At 34.5% G+C, this 19,354-nt stretch overlaps 2 protein-coding genes across 5 annotated transcripts in view; both read right to left on the bottom strand.

The window, feature by feature from the left end:
- Window positions 1–5,894, bottom strand: part of LOC115241952 — a 9,443-nt gene extending 3,549 nt beyond the window's left edge. Inside the window, exons 1-3 of the mRNA XM_029817941.1 lie at window positions 5,434–5,894; window positions 4,632–4,853; window positions 2,283–2,386 (exon numbers count right to left, since the gene is read on the bottom strand). Of these exons, the coding sequence (XP_029673801.1) occupies window positions 2,283–2,386; window positions 4,632–4,853; window positions 5,434–5,636 (529 nt within the window). The 5' untranslated portion in view covers window positions 5,637–5,894. The remainder of the gene's footprint in view (window positions 1–2,282; window positions 2,387–4,631; window positions 4,854–5,433) is intronic.
- A 9,700-nt stretch (window positions 5,895–15,594) lies between these two features.
- Window positions 15,595–19,354, bottom strand: part of LOC115241637 (whirlin) — a 69,475-nt gene continuing 65,715 nt past the window's right edge. For all 4 annotated transcript variants that reach the window (XM_029817506.1, XM_029817497.1, XM_029817489.1 and 1 more), the window contains 3 exons: window positions 18,417–18,722; window positions 17,431–17,509; window positions 15,595–17,083 (listed from right to left, as the gene is read on the bottom strand). In XM_029817506.1, coding sequence (XP_029673366.1) covers window positions 16,941–17,083; window positions 17,431–17,509; window positions 18,417–18,722 — 528 coding nt within the window. In that variant the 3' untranslated portion in view covers window positions 15,595–16,940. The remainder of the gene's footprint in view (window positions 17,084–17,430; window positions 17,510–18,416; window positions 18,723–19,354) is intronic.

Here is a 19,354-nt window from a genome sequence, read left to right on the forward strand (position 1 = left end):
ATATTAATTTAATGTAATATTAATATTATATTAATATTAATAAATCCATATATATATATATATAAATTATTTATATTATAATATTCTTTAAAATAGTTACATTTAATATGATTGGATGAATTACGACATTTAATTATTCGAATAATATGTCACGTACGCTTATAAACCGTGTCAAAATTTAATGCTACCGTCCAGATGTTCGTCTGCTAATTAAATCTCTCCCAGTAACAAATCATCGCAAATACAATTCGGTCGTTCTCGAAAAGAATTATTTTCGTAGCAGGGAGGGGAAGCGAAATAATAATGGGTCACACATTTCTGCAACCATAAGGCCGCTATTAACGACTGCATCTGTTGCGGTCCATTTATCGTTTTGCAGTATTCGATCGCGAGACCCCTTTATGGCGTATAACGCCGGGCCAAAAGGTGAGGGTGTCCTTGCCCTAGTTTCTCGCGGATAGGGGGTATCTCCCAACTTTTGGTGGGGGATGATTCGCGCCAGTAGTGGTAATAGGGGCAGCGCAGGGGAAGTTGGTCCTCTGTCTCTTTCCTCATTTCTCTCTCTTCCTCTTCTATCATCCTTACCTCTCTCTCCCTCTTTCACTCCTGAATACAACCAAGTGTGGCGACTTTTGCGAGGGAATGTTTTGTCTCGTCGAATCGCAAATTTGGATTTATCGATTCAAATGAGCGTTTATCTCCGTCTAATAAAACATTGCGCCTTTAATCGAAACTTCAAAAGGCTCGAATTATTCTCGACATCGATGTTTCGACAGATAATTTGCTTTGGTATCGATAAAATTTATATATAATTATTAAATAATTCTCTTTCTCTCTCTCTCTCTCTCTCTCTCATATATATATATACTTTCCATTTCTCTTTCTAATGAATAAAATATTATAACAAGAGTTTTTTAGAGAAAATATATAATTTACTACGTATAATAAAAATTAAATATAAGTGAATTTTTTAGAGAGGCAAAATATATATATTAAAATAATATATATGCACAAGATATATTTTCTATATTTGAGAAATATAAATTTTTCTAAGAAATTATATCATACGATAAATAAATATTATTTATCGAATTTACTACAAGTAAACTCTGGGAAACGTCACGTTTCTCCCACGTAACCCTCGTAAGGAGCTTCCGCGCTACGTGCAATCCCATAGAACATCGGGATTACACGTGTATTTTGCGGTGCGTGCATTGTACGCACCGGATACATTGGATGCACCGGTTTCTTGTTTGTCGATTTTCGGGGAAATATCAGGGCACACCCTGCCGATCCCACGGTCAATAAAGATCGAGCATGCATCGCCGACAGCTGTGGCTGACAACGGCCGAGATAGAAATCTGAGGTCGATTTCATCGGACGTGCAGCACGTGACGTGTCGTGCATTTTGCGTCATCGCGTGCGTGGGAGGAGGAGATTCAGGGAGATCCAGGGCTCGCTCGCTCGTTTTATCAAGTTCGTTGATCATTGATTGCGCACGCCCGAAAATCGATCGCGGAGAAATAGACTGAGCTTTCCCGCTCTGATAAATAAAGCCCGATTATTAATACCAGATGTGTACCGCGTATATTAAAAGATATCGGCGAATATTTTACACGGAAATCTGTTCCATTATTGTTCAAAATTGAGTGAAAATTGGGAATAATTTAGAGAATTTTAAGAGATTAAATTAGAAATATTTAAGAGAAGATATATATATATATATATATATATATACAAAATAATTTAAAGAAGTAGAAAAGACGAAATCTGAGGTCGATTTCATCGGACGTGCAGCACGTGACGTGTCGTGCATTTTGCGTCATCGCGTGCGTGGGAGGAGGAGATTCAGGGAGATCCAGGGCTCGCTCGCTCGTTTTATCAAGTTCGTTGATCATTGATTGCGCACGCCCGAAAATCGATCGCGGAGAAATAGACTGAGCTTTCCCGCTCTGATAAATAAAGCCCGATTATTAATACCAGATGTGTACCGCGTATATTAAAAGATATCGGCGAATATTTTACACGGAAATCTGTTCCATTATTGTTCAAAATTGAGTGAAAATTGGGAATAATTTAGAGAATTTTAAGAGATTAAATTAGAAATATTTAAGAGAAGATATATATATATATATATATATATATATATATATATACAAAATAATTTAAAGAAGATTGAAGATATTTATAAAATTATTAATCATATGTTAAGATATAAATTTATATATGTGAATAGTGTTATATAATGTTTACCATTTTTTATTCTTATTGAGAATACTCACCCGGTATACAGGCGTATTTTAATAAGATTCCACCTGGAATCCAAGAATGCGCTCCTGGTTGATCGATGGTCGCATTAAAACGACAATGTTTTTGACCGGAACACCTAAATCATATTGGAAAGTTGCATTAAATTAATAAATGACAGAATAGATTGATTTAAAAAATACTTTGAAAAATAATAATATTAAATTTTTGCAATATACATATATTTTTATATTCATTTCTCTCTCTCTCTCTCTCTCTCTCTTTCTTTCTTTCTTTCTCTTATTCTAAATTATCTTTTAAAAATTCTATTTATTCTCCCGGGACACATGAGTGGATCGAAACTCATAAACTAAAATTTCGCTTTTGGATATTATCGATTATTCGACAGTCACCAATTAAACAAGCAACGTCGGTCATTAGGGACTGCGAACGCGCTGACAAAAGCAGCCCCGAGCATTTCTAGGGGGATGGAATTTAGGGGAAGATTCACGATTGTGTTGCCGCGATCCTTGTTGCTTGAAAGTAGAAGTGAATAATAGACGAGGGTGGATTTTCACCCCTTTTGAGAGATCTCGCCGTCTCGCCCTTCTACGTCCACATTTTCTCGTTGATTTTATCGGTCCGTAAAACGGAAATAAAGGGAAATAACATTTCATTCCCTTTTCCTCCCTCTTTTCCGCGCCGTGTCGCGAGGAATCTCTTTGAATTTTTTTAGTCTCACCGGCATAGATTCTCAAATTGAAACTTGTGGTTCTGTGTCTCTTCCGGACAAAAATAAATCGTCCTGTTTGTCTATAAAGTTTATAAAGGTTATTGCCAATTATTATCTCTAGGAAATTAAAACGAGAAAAATAATTTTTTAAATTAAAATTTAATGAAGAAAACGCAAAAAACAAATAACGGGCGTACCTCTGATGTCGAAAATTATTATGGAAGAGAAATGAGAAAATGTGTGTGTGTATATTAGATTATTATAACTTTAATTATCAAAAGGATCTTATTTTACCAAGAAATTATACTTTCTATATTATTAAATTAAATTTTTTTTTTACTTGTAATATAATTCTGTAGCTTTCTCCATATTTAATTTAATAATATAATTTAAATGATTTAATGTATTTTATATTTTAGTAAATTCTAAATTTCTGAATATAAAAGCTATGTTCGATCTGCCGCGAAGGATTTAGTGCGATTTCAGTAATGCAAAATTTGCATCCCTCGCATTGTCGACCCCCATTTGTGGAATTCTCGGAGCGTGATGCTGTGTAAACGTAGGGGGGGAGGCGGACCATTTAGCGGAGATTGTTTCTCCTTTCGGCGATCATCTGACGCGCATTTCAGAGAGGTGGTGGGAGGGGAGGGAGGCAATTATTGCTTTAGGAATGCTTTTATCCTCGCACATCAAACGTCGAGATTTCACTCTCGACCCTCGACGACCCTCGAGTGCGTGACGAGCGGTGGATAAAAACGACGGGTATCCGGTGAAGGAGCGAAGGGGGTGATTCTCGATCAAGTGGCAGTCTCGACTACGTTTCGCAGTAATCGTGTGTGACTTTTTAGCATTACATATCTAAAACGTTAATGCAGTTTTTGCGTTGTTTGTGATCGTCTTTTATATTTTCTTTTTATATTCAATTGAATATATTAATTATCATTATTTATTATCTCAATTATATTAATTTATTTTGATCTCTCGTGGTAATATATATATTTATTTGTCTCTCATAAAAAATTCACTTATAATAATAGAGAGATAGAAAGTATATATAATAAATTTATGTTGTATATGTATTATTAAATATTATATTAATATATATATTTTACATAACGAGAAATTTTTATATCTAATGAGGAGAATTTAATCGTTCGATCTGGTATCATGTCGCTCGACCTTATAATTTTACTGCAGAAGTCTATTATATATACTACAATGTTTGTAGTCGACAGTAAATGGAATAAGAGTCGTTTTCTAGAACTGTGGTCTACCTCAGACCTCGATCGTAATCGAACGCTATCTTCTATCATGGAATGTTTGTCATGAACAGAAGTCCGATATCGTCGACGAGGACCATGAAAATTTTGTCCAGCTGACGAATCGTAAATAAAAATCAACAATAAAATAGCGGATGCAATTGGAAAATCTAATACAATAGCGATATAACTCATATCTTTTTAAGAGTTTGAGGAAAATAATTTAAATTTAATTTTTGCTCAATTTTAAGATTAACCGGCTTTTTTAATATAATGTTTTAATTCTCCTCAGAAAATAATTTTCTAAAATTATAAAACGATGAATTAGAATGCGGTTGCATATTGAACGCTTAAAACATAATATTATATTAAAATAAATGCCATCGGCTTACCTTTTATTTAAAGACGAGCGAATATCGACGACATCGGTTTTGTCGTATACGTCATCAAGGATATAATTCCCTTTAAGTTTTGTCATGTCTATCCATCGTCGTGTGCTACCTTTGTGTTCCCACATCCTGAGCTCTTGTAAGCTTTTCGACTCCTTCATACATAGCTCTGTATGATTCGCGTGATATTCCGCTTCCAAGATGAATATGAACGCTTTCAATGATCTGCAAATACGAGGCTATTTATAATTTTGTATATGGTTGAATAAACAAATAAATCAATTAAAAGAAAATTTAGTTAACAAAAAGGTTTAAAGAATAACATATATATAATCAGTTTTAAATATTCCTGATTAAAACTTTTTCTGTGGCAAGTTATAATGGGTTGTTTTATCATTAACGTTGATATGATGAGACGTTACAGGAATAAGACTTTATCAAAGATGAAATTAAATAATTGAACTCAATATCAGCTGAGAAATTGAATTTGAAGATTCTGAAATTTGAGACATCTTATTAATTTAGTTACTTACATTCATTAATAATTTTTTTTAGTAGGGAGAGTGAATACACATTAATAAATAAGATATACAACTGCAATATTTTTTTCAAGTATAAATAAATAGGAGATTTACACACATCTCTCTAGTATAATAAATTCTCGCGTATAAATGAATAATCTGAAGAGTAGATTATCTCTGCAAATAAATAAATTTTTTAATAGAAAATCTATGTAATAAGTTAGAAATTTAAATACTTTCTTAGAAATTATTTCTGGGACAAGCGATAAAGAACGCTGACGAACCTGCATGTCAATCGAAGCAGACCATGGGAACACCTCTGTTCCTGGATCACTTCCATGTATCCTCCGTGCAATTTCACGGCCTTTAGAATTCTGCCAAATGGTGCCTGGGTGGTGGCGATAATCCTGGACGAGGAGCACGTCGCAAGCGTTATCAACAGCAGCACCAGGAGACTCGTCAGGGTCGTCGCTGCCGGCCACGCCATGATGGCTGATCATTACAGTGATCTAAAAGTCGTTCTCACACGAGCCTCGCCTTCGGAAAAGGGCTTAAAATTAGCCCTCGAGTGCCCTCTGATAAGCGGAATCTCTTCAGAAGGTAGACGTGCACTTTCGCCCTCCGCCTCTTCTTTAATTTCTCTCACGGCCACTTGAGTCACAGCTCTGCTACTCGAAGGTCGATGACCTCTTGTCTTACCGAGAGCTCGAACCAACTTTACTTTTTCTGATTTTGAATAATCGTTCTTAAGATCTGAGAAAAAATAGACGCGTTGGTTGTTTAAAGTAGGTCGAAGTCAAGAACTAGGGCTGGACAAAAATTGCGCGAAAAATTCGATTTAATTTTAAATTCGACAAGCACAAAAAATATTAAGTATCACGTTTTTTTTTGTGATGTAATAGCTTGTTATTATATTTGTCACACGTGTCAGACGCGAACACAAAGATTACGAATTTTTGGAAATTTTTAATAGAACAATTTTAAATGAATAATCTGATCATATTATGAGTTTTATTAAAACGATGTTGAAGTCTTCTAATTAATAAAATTAAACAAGACAACTATAATAATATTAAGAATAAGCTTTCAAATATAATTAGATTTTTAATACGAGTAAGTTCTTTAAATAATATTTCTAATATTATTGTTTATATTACAATTTTATTTTACTAGAATTTTTATTAATATTGGTCATAAACTTGATATACAACTCGACGAGTTTGAAGTCAAGGAATTGACATGTGTTTTGTCTCTGTAAATGGATCGAACGAGACTCACTTTTGATTGTTGAGGATTGCCAAAAATTGATGTTCGATCCGTACGTATCGAGATTGCAGCGTGTTGTTTTATTTCTCTACGATCCTTTTATTTTCGGCCGCAGCAGATCTCGTAATTCTTTTTCCGCGATGGCGCGTTTGTTGGTGGAGGCAAGTGGCCCCCGTCGCGATCAATCGGCCACGGCCAAGTTTTAAGTAGACAACAGCAGCAGCAACAACTCGTGGCGCCTCAAGGACGGGGATTAGAATAGTCTCTGGATAAATGCTTTCGCATTTAGGCACTCGCGGATGACGAAACGCGTTCCCGATTCACTATTGGAGATATTGTCTAATGATATCGGCTAATAGATGCGATTAATTACACTCTATAGTTTTATTCGATTATCTCTAATCGATGGACGGTCAGATATTTTCAGAGATTATTTGATTTTAATTAATTAATATTAGATGCTGATATAAATTAATTTCGTTTAATAGAGATGTATTAAGTATGTTGAATAATCGATTTTGTTTAGTATTAATTACATTCACAGCCACGTTTAATTAAACTTAATTAATAATCAGTAAGTGTTAAATGAAGTATTTTTTGATTAATTGATTGTGTGATTAATTGATATTAGGATTGATATTTGGTTCAATTAATTAGGTATTAGATATTAGTTATTATTGATATTTTTTAAATCTCTCTCTTTGATTAACGATTATATTTTTTATTTGCTTGTCGATTTATCTTATTATAGTTAAAGAAAACTGTCGTAAAAAATATATATGGCACAATATTGACGAATCTTCTTTCTTCAATGACAATTTATACAGTATATTATTTATACAATTATATAAAAATAATATTTTTACTTTTTTCCTTTTGATTTAAAAAAAATATTAACGTTATAAAAAACACAGTTTTAAGAGGCTGTATTCGTACATTTTCATGCAATTTTCTTTTAGAAGAGTCTTAAAAATTGTTTTTAAAAAAAATCTAAACATTTGAATTTTGTCAAGACACCATATATATTCTCGAATTGGATAATAAAAGAAAAATAATGTAATACATCATTTTGAACACATCGCACTCATACACTTAGGTTGCACGTACAAATTCAAGGAAGCTTCTGATACTTTTCGAAGATTACAATGATGGTTCCAACAGATAAAAGATGTTTCTGTAAACACGACACTGTCTTCTTGATAGATGAAAAAATATATAAATATCGTCCGGGGGGATATTTTGCTTGACAAAGTACTTAGATGTTGCATCAATTGATATACTTGACTCGGTAGCTACGACTATGTCTTTCAACACTGTTTAGATATTACTGTACTAATACTAGACGATCGTATCTTTCAACACTGCGTTTGACAGTCCATCCCGATATTTTACGTCGATCGGCGCGACTAAACGACTCCATAAATCCCGGCGTACTCGACCGAAAGAACGACCGCTCGTGTCGGCGATTCGCCGGCGTGTGCCCGCACCAGGTCGCCTGGTTGCCTACGCAGTCTGATGACGCCCTGCTTCTGCTACTTCTGCTCCGCAGGCATTGACAAGCAGTCTAAACCGGGTGAATTCCGCACCCGGAAGCGGCCGGTGGTAGCTCCGAGGGGGAAACTACCCTACTATACGCGTGCAGGGGCACACCTCTCGGGGTCTCGCGTACCCTCGTGCGGTGTAGATTCGTACCCCCGTCCGTGCCGGTTCTGTCCCTCCTCCCCCCCAGCCAGCCCCCTCCTTGTTCGATCCGCTCGTCCCTACACTTCTAACGCCACGCTGATTCCCTTTTCTTCCTCGTCGTTGATCCGGGCAGCTGAAGCCGGCAGCTGAGGATTTTCGGGTTTTCGCGAGGATCGCGCGGGATAAAGAATGACATAGGATCGATGGGGGATAAAGAAATTGAGAAATAAAATTTGTAGGTTTCCGGCGTGTAACTATATTTGACGTAATTAATTGAAGCTTAAATAAAAATCTATCAGCGGCAATTTTATGGGAGATCTTTTCCGAGTCCCTGAATATCTGTGATTGTTGAGAGAAATGGTTTATTTTTCGAGGGATTGATCTCTCTCTCTCTCTCTCTGTGTTTCCTTTGTCGGTTAATGTCTTCCTCCGTCCGGTAAGCCAAGCATTGTTCGATCTACGAGAGATCCGTAATCGATCCATTGTGATTGGCACGCGCGCGCTCGTAAAGGCGCATCTGCGTCTTCGCAGACGGAAACAGTCGGGTCTCCGTCTGTCGTTTCGGGTTTACACCGGTTATCATCGATCCCCATTGTCAGTGAATCAAGAAAGACGCTCCGGAGCGCCTTGAAATCTCTCCTCAGCGAGGAGAACAATCGAGGATTGTGACACGCGAGAAATCACATCTGCCACGAATACGTGCTTATCGTGTCATTCTTTGGAAGGGGATCAAGATGTGCGCTTTCCACAATTAATTGACGATCAATCATTAAATGAGTTTTTTATATTATTAAAAAATTACAAATAAAAAACTTTAAATTTCTAATATGAAATAAATTGAAAATTTTTTTCAGGGAATTTACTCTCTTGAGAGTAAAAAAAAATTTACGTTAAATATAAAACGAAGTTTTTTTTTATCTATGCGAAAGCTAATTTTGAATCAAATATTTATTAAGGAAGTTTAAGTTTTATAAAGTTGCAAAGTAATACTTCTGTGTGAAATCGTATATTATTATGTAAAATTATAATATTAATTATAATATTAATATTATTACGTATAATCAAACAGATGAGACGAAGTATAACAAGTTTCTACGGCGAATTATTGTAATTGCATTTTTGTAGCAATTTCAACAGACACCAAACCGCGAAATAACGTGCGAACGGATTCCACCCTAGAAACTCTCGCTTGCACGTGTTGTGTTAAAAATTAGATCGACATGTGCGGCCGGTCACGGCTCGTTTAATCCACAAACTCAATGGATGCTTAGTCAAATTGCATTTCTAATTCCCCCCCCGTTTCGCTTTTTTGCTGCACGCTTGAGGAAAGCCGCTGATACCTCCATCCGTTTCGTTTCCAAAAGGATTTTATTGATCAAACACGATCACACATTCTTTGTATTAAATTGATAATAATGATTCTCGTAAACGAAATAATCAAAAAATTTTAAAATAATATAGAATGTTAAACAATTAAAAGGAAATATCAGATTTAATTTAATCAAAAATTTTATTTAATTTTACTTCAGCGCGCTTACGATTTTACATTTATTTTGAATTTAATCTAATTTTACTTAAAATAGAATTCAATTTTTTTTGCGATTAAAGCAAGTTTTTTTTTTTATGAAACAGAGTTTCGCAGACATGAATTCGTAAATTTGAGGCAATTTGCAACCCTCGCACGATCCTTAACAGGATTATGCGCCACGTGTGCATTCGTTCTGTTGCGTAAGAGACTTGTTCCTCTTTATCGATCAGCTGAGAGTTACATATCGCATTTCGTGTAAACTGTGGAGAGGAATTTGTGTGGGTGAAGACTCTCTCTCTCTCTCTCTCTCTTTTCTAATTTTGGCGTTTCCGCGCGCGTTACACTTTTATCGTTCTCAATAGGAAAACATATTTCTATTTTTGCCGCGTCAATTTATCTTTTAAACAATATATGTACTTTGCATGCAGGCGTTATTTCCTTATATTTTTTAAATATCTTTGTATTATTTATATTTTTAAACATATAACTTGTTCTTATATATTTGAAATTACTATTATTATTAAATAATCAAGTCATGAAAAAAGAAAAAATTCTATCTTAAAAATTACGAAAATCATTAAGAAATGACTGGATATGATTAATCATTATTATTGTTATTTGCCACTTCTTTCTTTCTTCATATATTTTATTAATTTTAAATAATATATAATAGAAAGAGGCGATAAATCAAAAATAAAAATTTTATCTTGCCTCTACAAGGCATTGCCACTTGTTGAGAAAACCAACAGAGTAATTTGAGCGAAACGACTCTTGATACACAATTTCAGTGCTATTGATGATCGCGGCGTTTTAATAGCACAGCGCAAGGGAGCTTTGACTTTCTTCTCTGTTACGTCAAACTATAAATCCCACGGCGGGCGAATGACGCAAATGAGAACGAGCTTATAGCATATGCTTTTGTCTACGAAGCAAAGTGAACGGTTTGTTTTCGCGAAATTGGTATGTAAAAAATTTCAACATAAAACAGATCTTCGTTTTATTTGCTTTTTCTTGGAGAAAATGATGAGGAAGTGGACTCAAAGTTGTTTTGCAACTAAGCACGAGGAAGTGATAATTATAAATATTTTGAGCGTCTTCTTTTGAGAAGTAATTTTAATTTGAAAAATAAATTATTCGACATCAAATTAACTCTCACTACATAAAAATTAAAATGATTAATTTGGGAAATCGATTTAAAGTGATGCGTCTAAATGCTTAGATAATTATTTTTAAATATTTTAATAAGCATGAAATAAATATTATTTAGATAGCATTCAAAAAAAAAAAAAAAAAATTAATATTTAAGTCAGGAAAAAACACACGCAAGGAGGAGAGAAGGGAATTCTTAAAGAGGGATAGATTAGAGCGACAAGGCTGATGCTCGTGGTGAACGTTTTATTCAATTATAGTAATAATAAACGTCATCATCGTAGTAATAATAATCACCATAATCATCATAATGATAAGAACAATAATAATAATGACAGCGCGCGCTCGCACGTGCCATGCCGTGCCGTGAGCTACGCGCTACGCTTTCACGTGTCACAATCGCCTTCTGGCACGTGATTTTATGTGGTCGTGTGTGCACGTGAGGTGATTTTATTTTCTCGTATTTATTTTTTTGCAACAACATTTTTCCTCGAGGCGTACAATAAAGTGACGAATTATTCAGTTAACGCAATCCGGGCGCGCTTGATTTCGCTTTGATCCATGCATCTTGTATATCCGCCTGTTTGTGTACGTGGCTGGGTAGATGGATGTTACCGTGTATATGTCAGAGATGTATAAGTTTGATTGCAAAAGAGATGATCTATGAAACGCGTATGAACGAGATCTTACGTATGTACAATAGTAAATTACGATTACAATTATACTGACTTTTTTTTACGTGTCGGTTTTAATGATGGGACGCGCTATTGCCATGTCACGCGAATTCTTATGACTCTTATCACGTCGAATTATAGATAACATTAAAAAGGGAATTATCATTATTTTTCCGGTTTAAACAAATTATTTAAATTTTCATATTGCATGAATAAATCAATAAGAAAAATTATTTCTCGTGTGACGTGATAACAGTATATTTCTTTTAGTGTTTCTTCCTCTTCTCTCTATCTCTTTCTTTCTTCGAATTGCAATAAAAATAAATAAGAGCTTGGAATTACGCGAGACTTTTTAATTGTCGCTTAGTGTCGGTTTTATATTCAATCGTTGAATGATAATAATATATTATATGCGATACCTTGGATTTGTTTTTTTTTGTTTTTTTTTTGTTTTTTGTTTTTTAATGTGAGAAATAAGAGATTACGCAGTTTAAAGCCATTAGGATCAAGGATTTAGTCGGAAAGATTTTATCATGTTATTTCATTAAAAAATACAGGAGCGCATTAATATAATTAAATAATTTATCGTGTGTAAATCTTGGAATATATTATATCGCGAAAGTGGCTCCCATACACAATTTTAAATTTAGATAGCTATATTTTTTCAACTTACACGAGATTTTCGAGGAAAATTCAGAAAAATTAGACCATCTACTTTCGTGTGAGAAAATTATCGGTTGAAAAGTATTATACGAGCTCACTCGGGGCGAGATTTCGAGCACAGCTTAATTAGTGCGTAAAAGTAGCGGATCGAAAGTTTCGTGCTTGCATTCATGCGAAAATAAATAAATGTTAGCTACTTAGAAATCCGCGATGCTAATTAATTAATACTCTGTTTATATTGCGCAATTTAATCTCTCTTTCTTTTTACATCGCATTATTTTAATTATCTACTGCCATCCTTTTCTTAAAAATCTTCCTTTAACTTTATAGTCAAAGAAGGTTTAAAAAAAAAAAAAACTTGAAAAAATCTTGAAAAAGAAAAGATTTTTTTAATGATTATTCATACCGTATTGTTATACATATATGATCATTTTTAAGCGCTACCGAGTGTCTCGCGATTTGTTTATCTCGGAAGGCGGGAAATGGATTAGGGTCGTGTATCAGATGTGTCTCACAATTTCAGTTCTTTGTCCTTCTCGCATAGCGCGTTCCCTTAATAGTTCTTGATTTTTAAAAGCGATAAGGCATTATCGGATATGTCAGCTGAGATCTTTGAAACATTTTTCTGGGATTGCGGTACATCGAAAGCTTTACAAAAATATCTCATCTTATTTAATCTGTCAAGTCCCCTCTTATAGTGCTTTTTCCCCGTCGCTTTTCGAAATCCTCGAGCCACCCCTCGTCCTTTCTCGTCTTTCGAGTCCGGCGCTTGGATCCTTTCGAATAATTCTCGTCTTAATCTAACGAGACAAATTTTATTTTTTTCTCTCTCTTCTCCGAAAGGAAATGAGAAGCGCAAACTCGGTTTTCTCGTTAGCTCACATCTCGCTTTTAGTTCCCTTCTCGATATTTTTCTTCTCATCTACAACATAGTGATTAAAGCGACTCATTATGCTCCTGTGTGCGTGTGCTACAAAAGAATAGCCAAGAAAAGATTTGAGTATGCTCTGGGAAATTCTTCTCGACTTATTGTTGCCTTCCTTCTTCTTTTCCGATGTGACGATACCAGCTGAAACCGCTATTATCGTTGATCGGTGTAATTAAGCGCAAACTTTTTGGCACATTTGCTGAAACCTTTGATTATTAATCTCTTACGACATGTGTGTGATAATTTCCCGATTAAATTAAAAATAAATTTTTTTCTTAGTGATGAAAGGAAACATTTATTACAACATAAGAACGAAAAAAACTTTTGTGCGAATTAAATTTAATCAAGTATAATGAAAAAGTTTCTCAAATCTTTTATCCCAAATTTAATTTAATTTAATTTTAATGTTAATTTAATTTTAATTTAAAGGTTTAATGTACTATATATTTAACAAAAACAATTAAAATTTTAATTATGCTTTATATGCAAACTCAGTTGTGAAAAAAATGTATAGAATTTATATGTATATAATACATATATTGTACCATGTGTCAAGAGATTAATCGTCTAGATACTGTAGTTGAGTATTTCCCTTTGCTTCGCTTGTGGCTCGATTTGGCATTCGTACAACAGCACAATTGCTCGCACGCATATATTCTACAGTTTTAACTTTTTTATTTTTGTTTTAATCGGAGAAATCGCAGACGATCGAGTTGTTTTCTCAGATGAGCAATTATCGTATTAAAATACATATTTCATTACTATTCTTTTTTTTTTCTCTTTATTACTTATCTATATGAATATAATACTCAATAGTTTTGATATCTTCGTGATTGTAGTTATTCGAATTATTTCGTGATTTGCATCTACTCATCAGAATAATGCACATTCGCGAGAATAAAACACATTTAGTATTTTGTTGCTTAGATACATTTTTCCGACTTGAGGGAAAATAGCAAACTTTGATTTTTCGCATATTATGATTATTAGTAATTTATAGTAGCAAAAGAGAAAAAGATATAATGGATTCTTTTTTTAGTAATTTAATCTCTTCCGTTTCTCTCAACTACAAGTAAGTCAAATTTGCACAAAAATCCACAATAATGTTGACAGTATTTAAAGTAACGCGCTTAATTTTATGGAAATAAAATATAAAAGATATTTTGTTTTTATTTTATTTAAACGCGGTGTTTTTCCTAGAGGGTCATAAATTTGTCGAGGAACTTTTTCCCGAGATTCTCGTGGCGCAGGATCGTCCGCGATTTCTCTTCGCTTGAACTCGAACTCGATCAGGCCTTTACTATGTTGTATGCACCTCTAATTTTTTATAGTTTCTCTTTGAAAATACCGCGCGTGTACGCTTTTATTATTTTTTAAATTTTCTTTTTACTTTTTAAATTATTTTCCCTTCGCGCGGCGCGAGACGCCTAGTAGATAGGTACGATTTGCAATTCCACTACGGTAGTTTTCATACCATAATACTTATATGTACATGTATATAAATATGTGTGTACATAGTGTGTACGTGAGTAATATATTTCTTTTAAGCCTTAACAACATCCGCAATGTAACAATCATTTCGATCTCGATCAAGATCGTCGTTAATTCCACTTCGATGACGATCATCGACTTATTTCGGCTATACTCGATATTCAACAAAATATTATTATTAACCCTTCCTCTCGGATCGCGATATATCTGTCGCGTATACAAGATGAGTAAAAATGGCTTATCTTTTCCACTTTAATTTTAACTAAATATTAATTTTTAATTTTTATTTTTCTCAGCAACTAAATTTTTCGGTCACGAATATTAAAAATCAAATTAGGAAGAATGGTAATTTAGAAAGATATTTTAATAGGAAAATTAAAACCAGATTAATCTAAAAAAATAGATATAACAGAATATATCTTTATTCTTTATTTGAAATTTCGATAAACTTTAATGTGAAGTAAAAATGGCTTATCTTTTCCACTTTAATTTTAATTCAATATTAATTCAATTTTTTATTTTTGTCAGCAATTAAATTTTTCGATCATGAATATTAAAAATCAAATTAGGAAGAATGGTAATTTAGAAAGTTATTTTAATAGGAAAATTAAAACCAGATTAATCTAAAAAAATAGATATAACAGAATATATCTTTATTCTTTATTTGAAATTTCGATAAACTTTAATGTGAAAAATTACGCCAAGATAATTCGATTAAATTGTATGCGAATATATTACGTGCCCGAGAGGGGAAAAATTCTCTAACACACAACTGACAACGCAATAAACGAACAACGCGTAACGTCCTAGCGACGAATCAACGTCTATCAACTACGTCAACGTTAATCTATACAGTAACATTTAACAAACTACTAAGCGTTATTAGGCGCGATTTCGAGAGCCAGCCGAATGACACCTAATCATTCAAATTAACGAGAATCTTGATCAACTTAATCGTATCCAGGAAGCAGAAAGAAGCGAGTCCAGAATTATCAGAAATAAATCCAAAGTTAAGGATTGCTAAGTCGAAAGCGCGAATTTGATATCTATTCCATTTTTGATATTTGATTCAATGTCATTCCATTTCCTTGACTTATATATTTAGCTGTATTATTTAATGCATATAAAATTTCAAGTTTATTTCAATAAATCGCGCGGACGTAATTTCGGAACTTTCCAAGCTTTTCTTGAAGTAGGACTTGTATCCTTTAGGACTTGCATCCTTCTACCTTTTGAATACAAATGTCTGCCATAACTCTCATAATTATATATATAATCAACGTCGCGATTATTAATCTCAGCTCGAATCGACACGAATTTGCGTCGTCAAAACTCGGATCTCTTGCGCGATTATAATATTCGTGTTAAAAGTGAATATTGTGTGTATGTGTGTATGTGTGTGTGTGTGTGTCTGTTTGTCTATGAGTGTATCTGTGAGGTAATCGTTCACGCAGCTACACTATGAGCATGTAGGTCCGCATTCTCTCTCGTTGCATTTTCTCGCATATTTTTTGCTCTTGACGCGTTTCTCTCAAAGTTTATTCCTCCTTTCTTTCCAAATCAATCTCTTATCGATTATATAGTTTTTATTAGTATACGGCTTGCGTTAGTTAGTTTGGCACATTGCACGATCCTTCGCATTTTTTTAATCCTCGAAATGACCGCCGACGATGAAAAATAAAATATATATGATCTTCCTTCCGTCTTCGAGGTCTTGCGAAAAATAACCCCGATGCACCCTCGCCGCTTCGCTGCATCGAGCTGCATCGCGACGATGATCGCGCAATTAATTGGTGAATTAAGTTCCGATTCGAGATCGGGACCGGCGTTGCCGGGAATCCTCGGAGTTCACCAGTTCCCTCTCCTGACACGTATGACTAATTTGCTTCTTCTATCGAACTGTCTGTTGTAAGAATATGTACAATAGCGGTATGTATTTACACGATGAGTTAACTCTTGTTCGCGCGCGATCTCCAGTCAATCGCGAGGGCAGAAAAGTCCGAGCGAGTACACGACTGCCAGGAACTTTCCAAGGACTTCTCGTCCCGTTAGCACGATTCCACGGGTTTTCAAAACGGCCTTCCAAAGAGTCGGAATATAAAGAATCTGGCAACGCCGGTCCAGACCACCTCCTCTTCGCTCTTCTCTCCTCGCGAAAATGTTGTAACTCGTGAAGTAAAGTAGAATTCCCACCACCAGGGCCAGATTAAACAATTAGCAGCTAATCGACAGCTCGGCAATTCGAATGGAGAATCCGAAGAGACCTCTCTCAAGGTTAAATCTCTTCGACACTCTTTTGACTAGTTTTTCGATTCGAGGATCGAGCTCGAGATCGAGCTAAATCGCCGCTGGCCGAGCTTTGGTCAGATTGAGCTACGGTGGTTCCGGCTCGGAGGTGGGAGATTCCTGCTACGCTTCCAGGAATATCAGCGCCGTCGGCTTCGGCTCCAAGTTGCTCTTCTTTGCCTCCACCACCAGAAATTCGATCTCGTTGCGATCGCGGCGCGCGAATGACTCGGCGATCAGCCGCGCGACCTCCTGGTGATGAAGTCCTGCAAATAATGCACAATTAATCGTTGCTCAGAATTGAATTTAGTATAAATTCTTCAATCTTATAATTATTAATTGTTAAGGCTAATCATTATCGTTGACAAAAAACGAATTTATCATTTTAAAAATTCTTTTGGGATAAATTTAAATTTAATTTAAATTTAATTCAAATTTAATTTAAATTCAAATTTAAATTTAAATTTGGAATTTTATTATTACTGTTGTTTAAAGGAATATCCCTTGAAACTTTAATCTTAGACTATTTAAGGTCCTAGAAATATGGTTTAAAAAATATTACAAAATTAACAGATTATAAAAAAATATAAAATTTTGGTCTTGCTAGCAATACCTTCAACTTTCTGACCATCGACCTCAAGGATAAGCTGGCCGACTTCGAGGCCGCCAGCCTCGTAAGCTGCTCCATTGTCCTGCAACAAATTACCACAGATGATGCGTTAGTCACATTTATGGCATAATATTGTTTATGCCGTCGTAAATGGCGCCGGCAATAAATTCGCCGGAGATTATTAATCGTGCGTTCCAGTGGAGCCGAACTTCATTAAAATCGAATGCACCTGGTATAACGAACGTAATATATGAGATAATATTTTAACGTAATTGATTTTATTAAAAAGATTCGGAAAATATTAATTAGTATCATTAACATACTACACATAATTATTTACATGGGATACTTTATAAAGTACGCGTTCCTTTACTCTCAAGAATGTATATAACATTTTATATAGAGTGCCATTTTTAAATTTCCATTATTAAATATATCACATAAAATAATTAAGCTTTGAATCTAAAAATTCAAAGATAAAAAAAACATTTTATCTATTTACATATAATTAAAACAGAAAAAGTAATATCTAAAACATTATTAGCTTTATATATCTAGCTTATCTTGTTTTAATTTCCGTCTATCAACTCGACATATTTTCCAACTTTATTCTGACTCGATATTTCTTGAATTTTCTTCTAACGTAACGATCTTCGACTTAATGACCTAATGATTTAAAATTCCTCTTTAATATAACATCTCTTGGTTTTATTCTAACTTTGTTCTAACTTGATCTTGTGTTTGTGTTGTATGTATGCATGTAATTCAAGATCTTACTTTAATTATCCTCTAAACCAAAATCTGGTCTCACTTGAATTCTTCTTCCTAATCCAATATTTTTTCCAGTTCGATTTTTCCAGCTCTGATTTTTCTTCCAAATCGATATTCTTTCACTTTAAACTAATTATTCGGAAGTAATTTTTCGTAAATTACAATATTAATTTAAATTATAATAAATTAAATTATAATATTTTTCGGAAGAAACTCACGTGTATGTTGATGATCCGGGGCAGTGGGTGCTTGGTGTTGGCGCCGCCTTCAATGGCGATGCCCAGAATCGATTTGGTCTTTTTTACGGTGATGCGCAGGTTGCCCTGATGATCGGGCACCACCAGGGCGCCGTCTTCTTCACGTCGTTCGGACATCTCGTTGCGGCTCAGTCGTTGCACGCTGTGATGCCGCCGCGGCGGGCCCCCCGCGGTTCCGCTTCCGGCGGGCCCGCCGCCGGAACCACCCTCCTCCAGCAGCTGTGCCTCCTGCATGTCGAAGCTCCGCGAGAGCTTGTGCGCGAGCTCCTGGAACGGACATAGTTTTATTCGAACGGCGATAGCCGAGAGCATCAGACCCGTCCGCCGGATTCGCGTCAGCAACCGGAAATCAATCGATCACACACTTGCAATTTGTCAAATTTTAAAGTACAAGCGAGATCTCTCGAATTATATTTGAATATTTCAAATATCAAATTTTTGAATTTTCTATCAAATTATAATTCCATAAATATGATAAATGAGCCTAATTTTTTTTGAATTTTGAAATTTAAAAATTATTAAATTTTTTAAGTTATATATTTAAGAAAAAAATGAAATATATATGACTTTAATAAAGCAGCTATTATAATATTTTAAATTATATCTAAATTTTAAATTTTATAATTATATAAATTATAGGCAATAATAATTTTTTGTAATAGTTAAGAATTTTATATAATATTGTCTGTCCAATATAATTTAAATACTCTTATTTAAATAATTTTATTTAAAGAGATAGATTTGTGTGTGATCGTTCAAAATAAATCGCACGTGGCTGCTGCAGCGTATCCGAAAAATTATCTGAATGCACACATACATACACGCGCGCGCACGATAATAGCACATAAGAGCTAAAAAGGCTTATGATAGCGTATTCGCGTGCACGCTGCGATGGAAGA

Source organism: Formica exsecta, unplaced genomic scaffold, assembly GCF_003651465.1.
Source record: "Formica exsecta isolate Colony F162 unplaced genomic scaffold, ASM365146v1 scaffold120, whole genome shotgun sequence".
NCBI lineage: Eukaryota > Metazoa > Arthropoda > Insecta > Hymenoptera > Formicidae > Formica > Formica exsecta.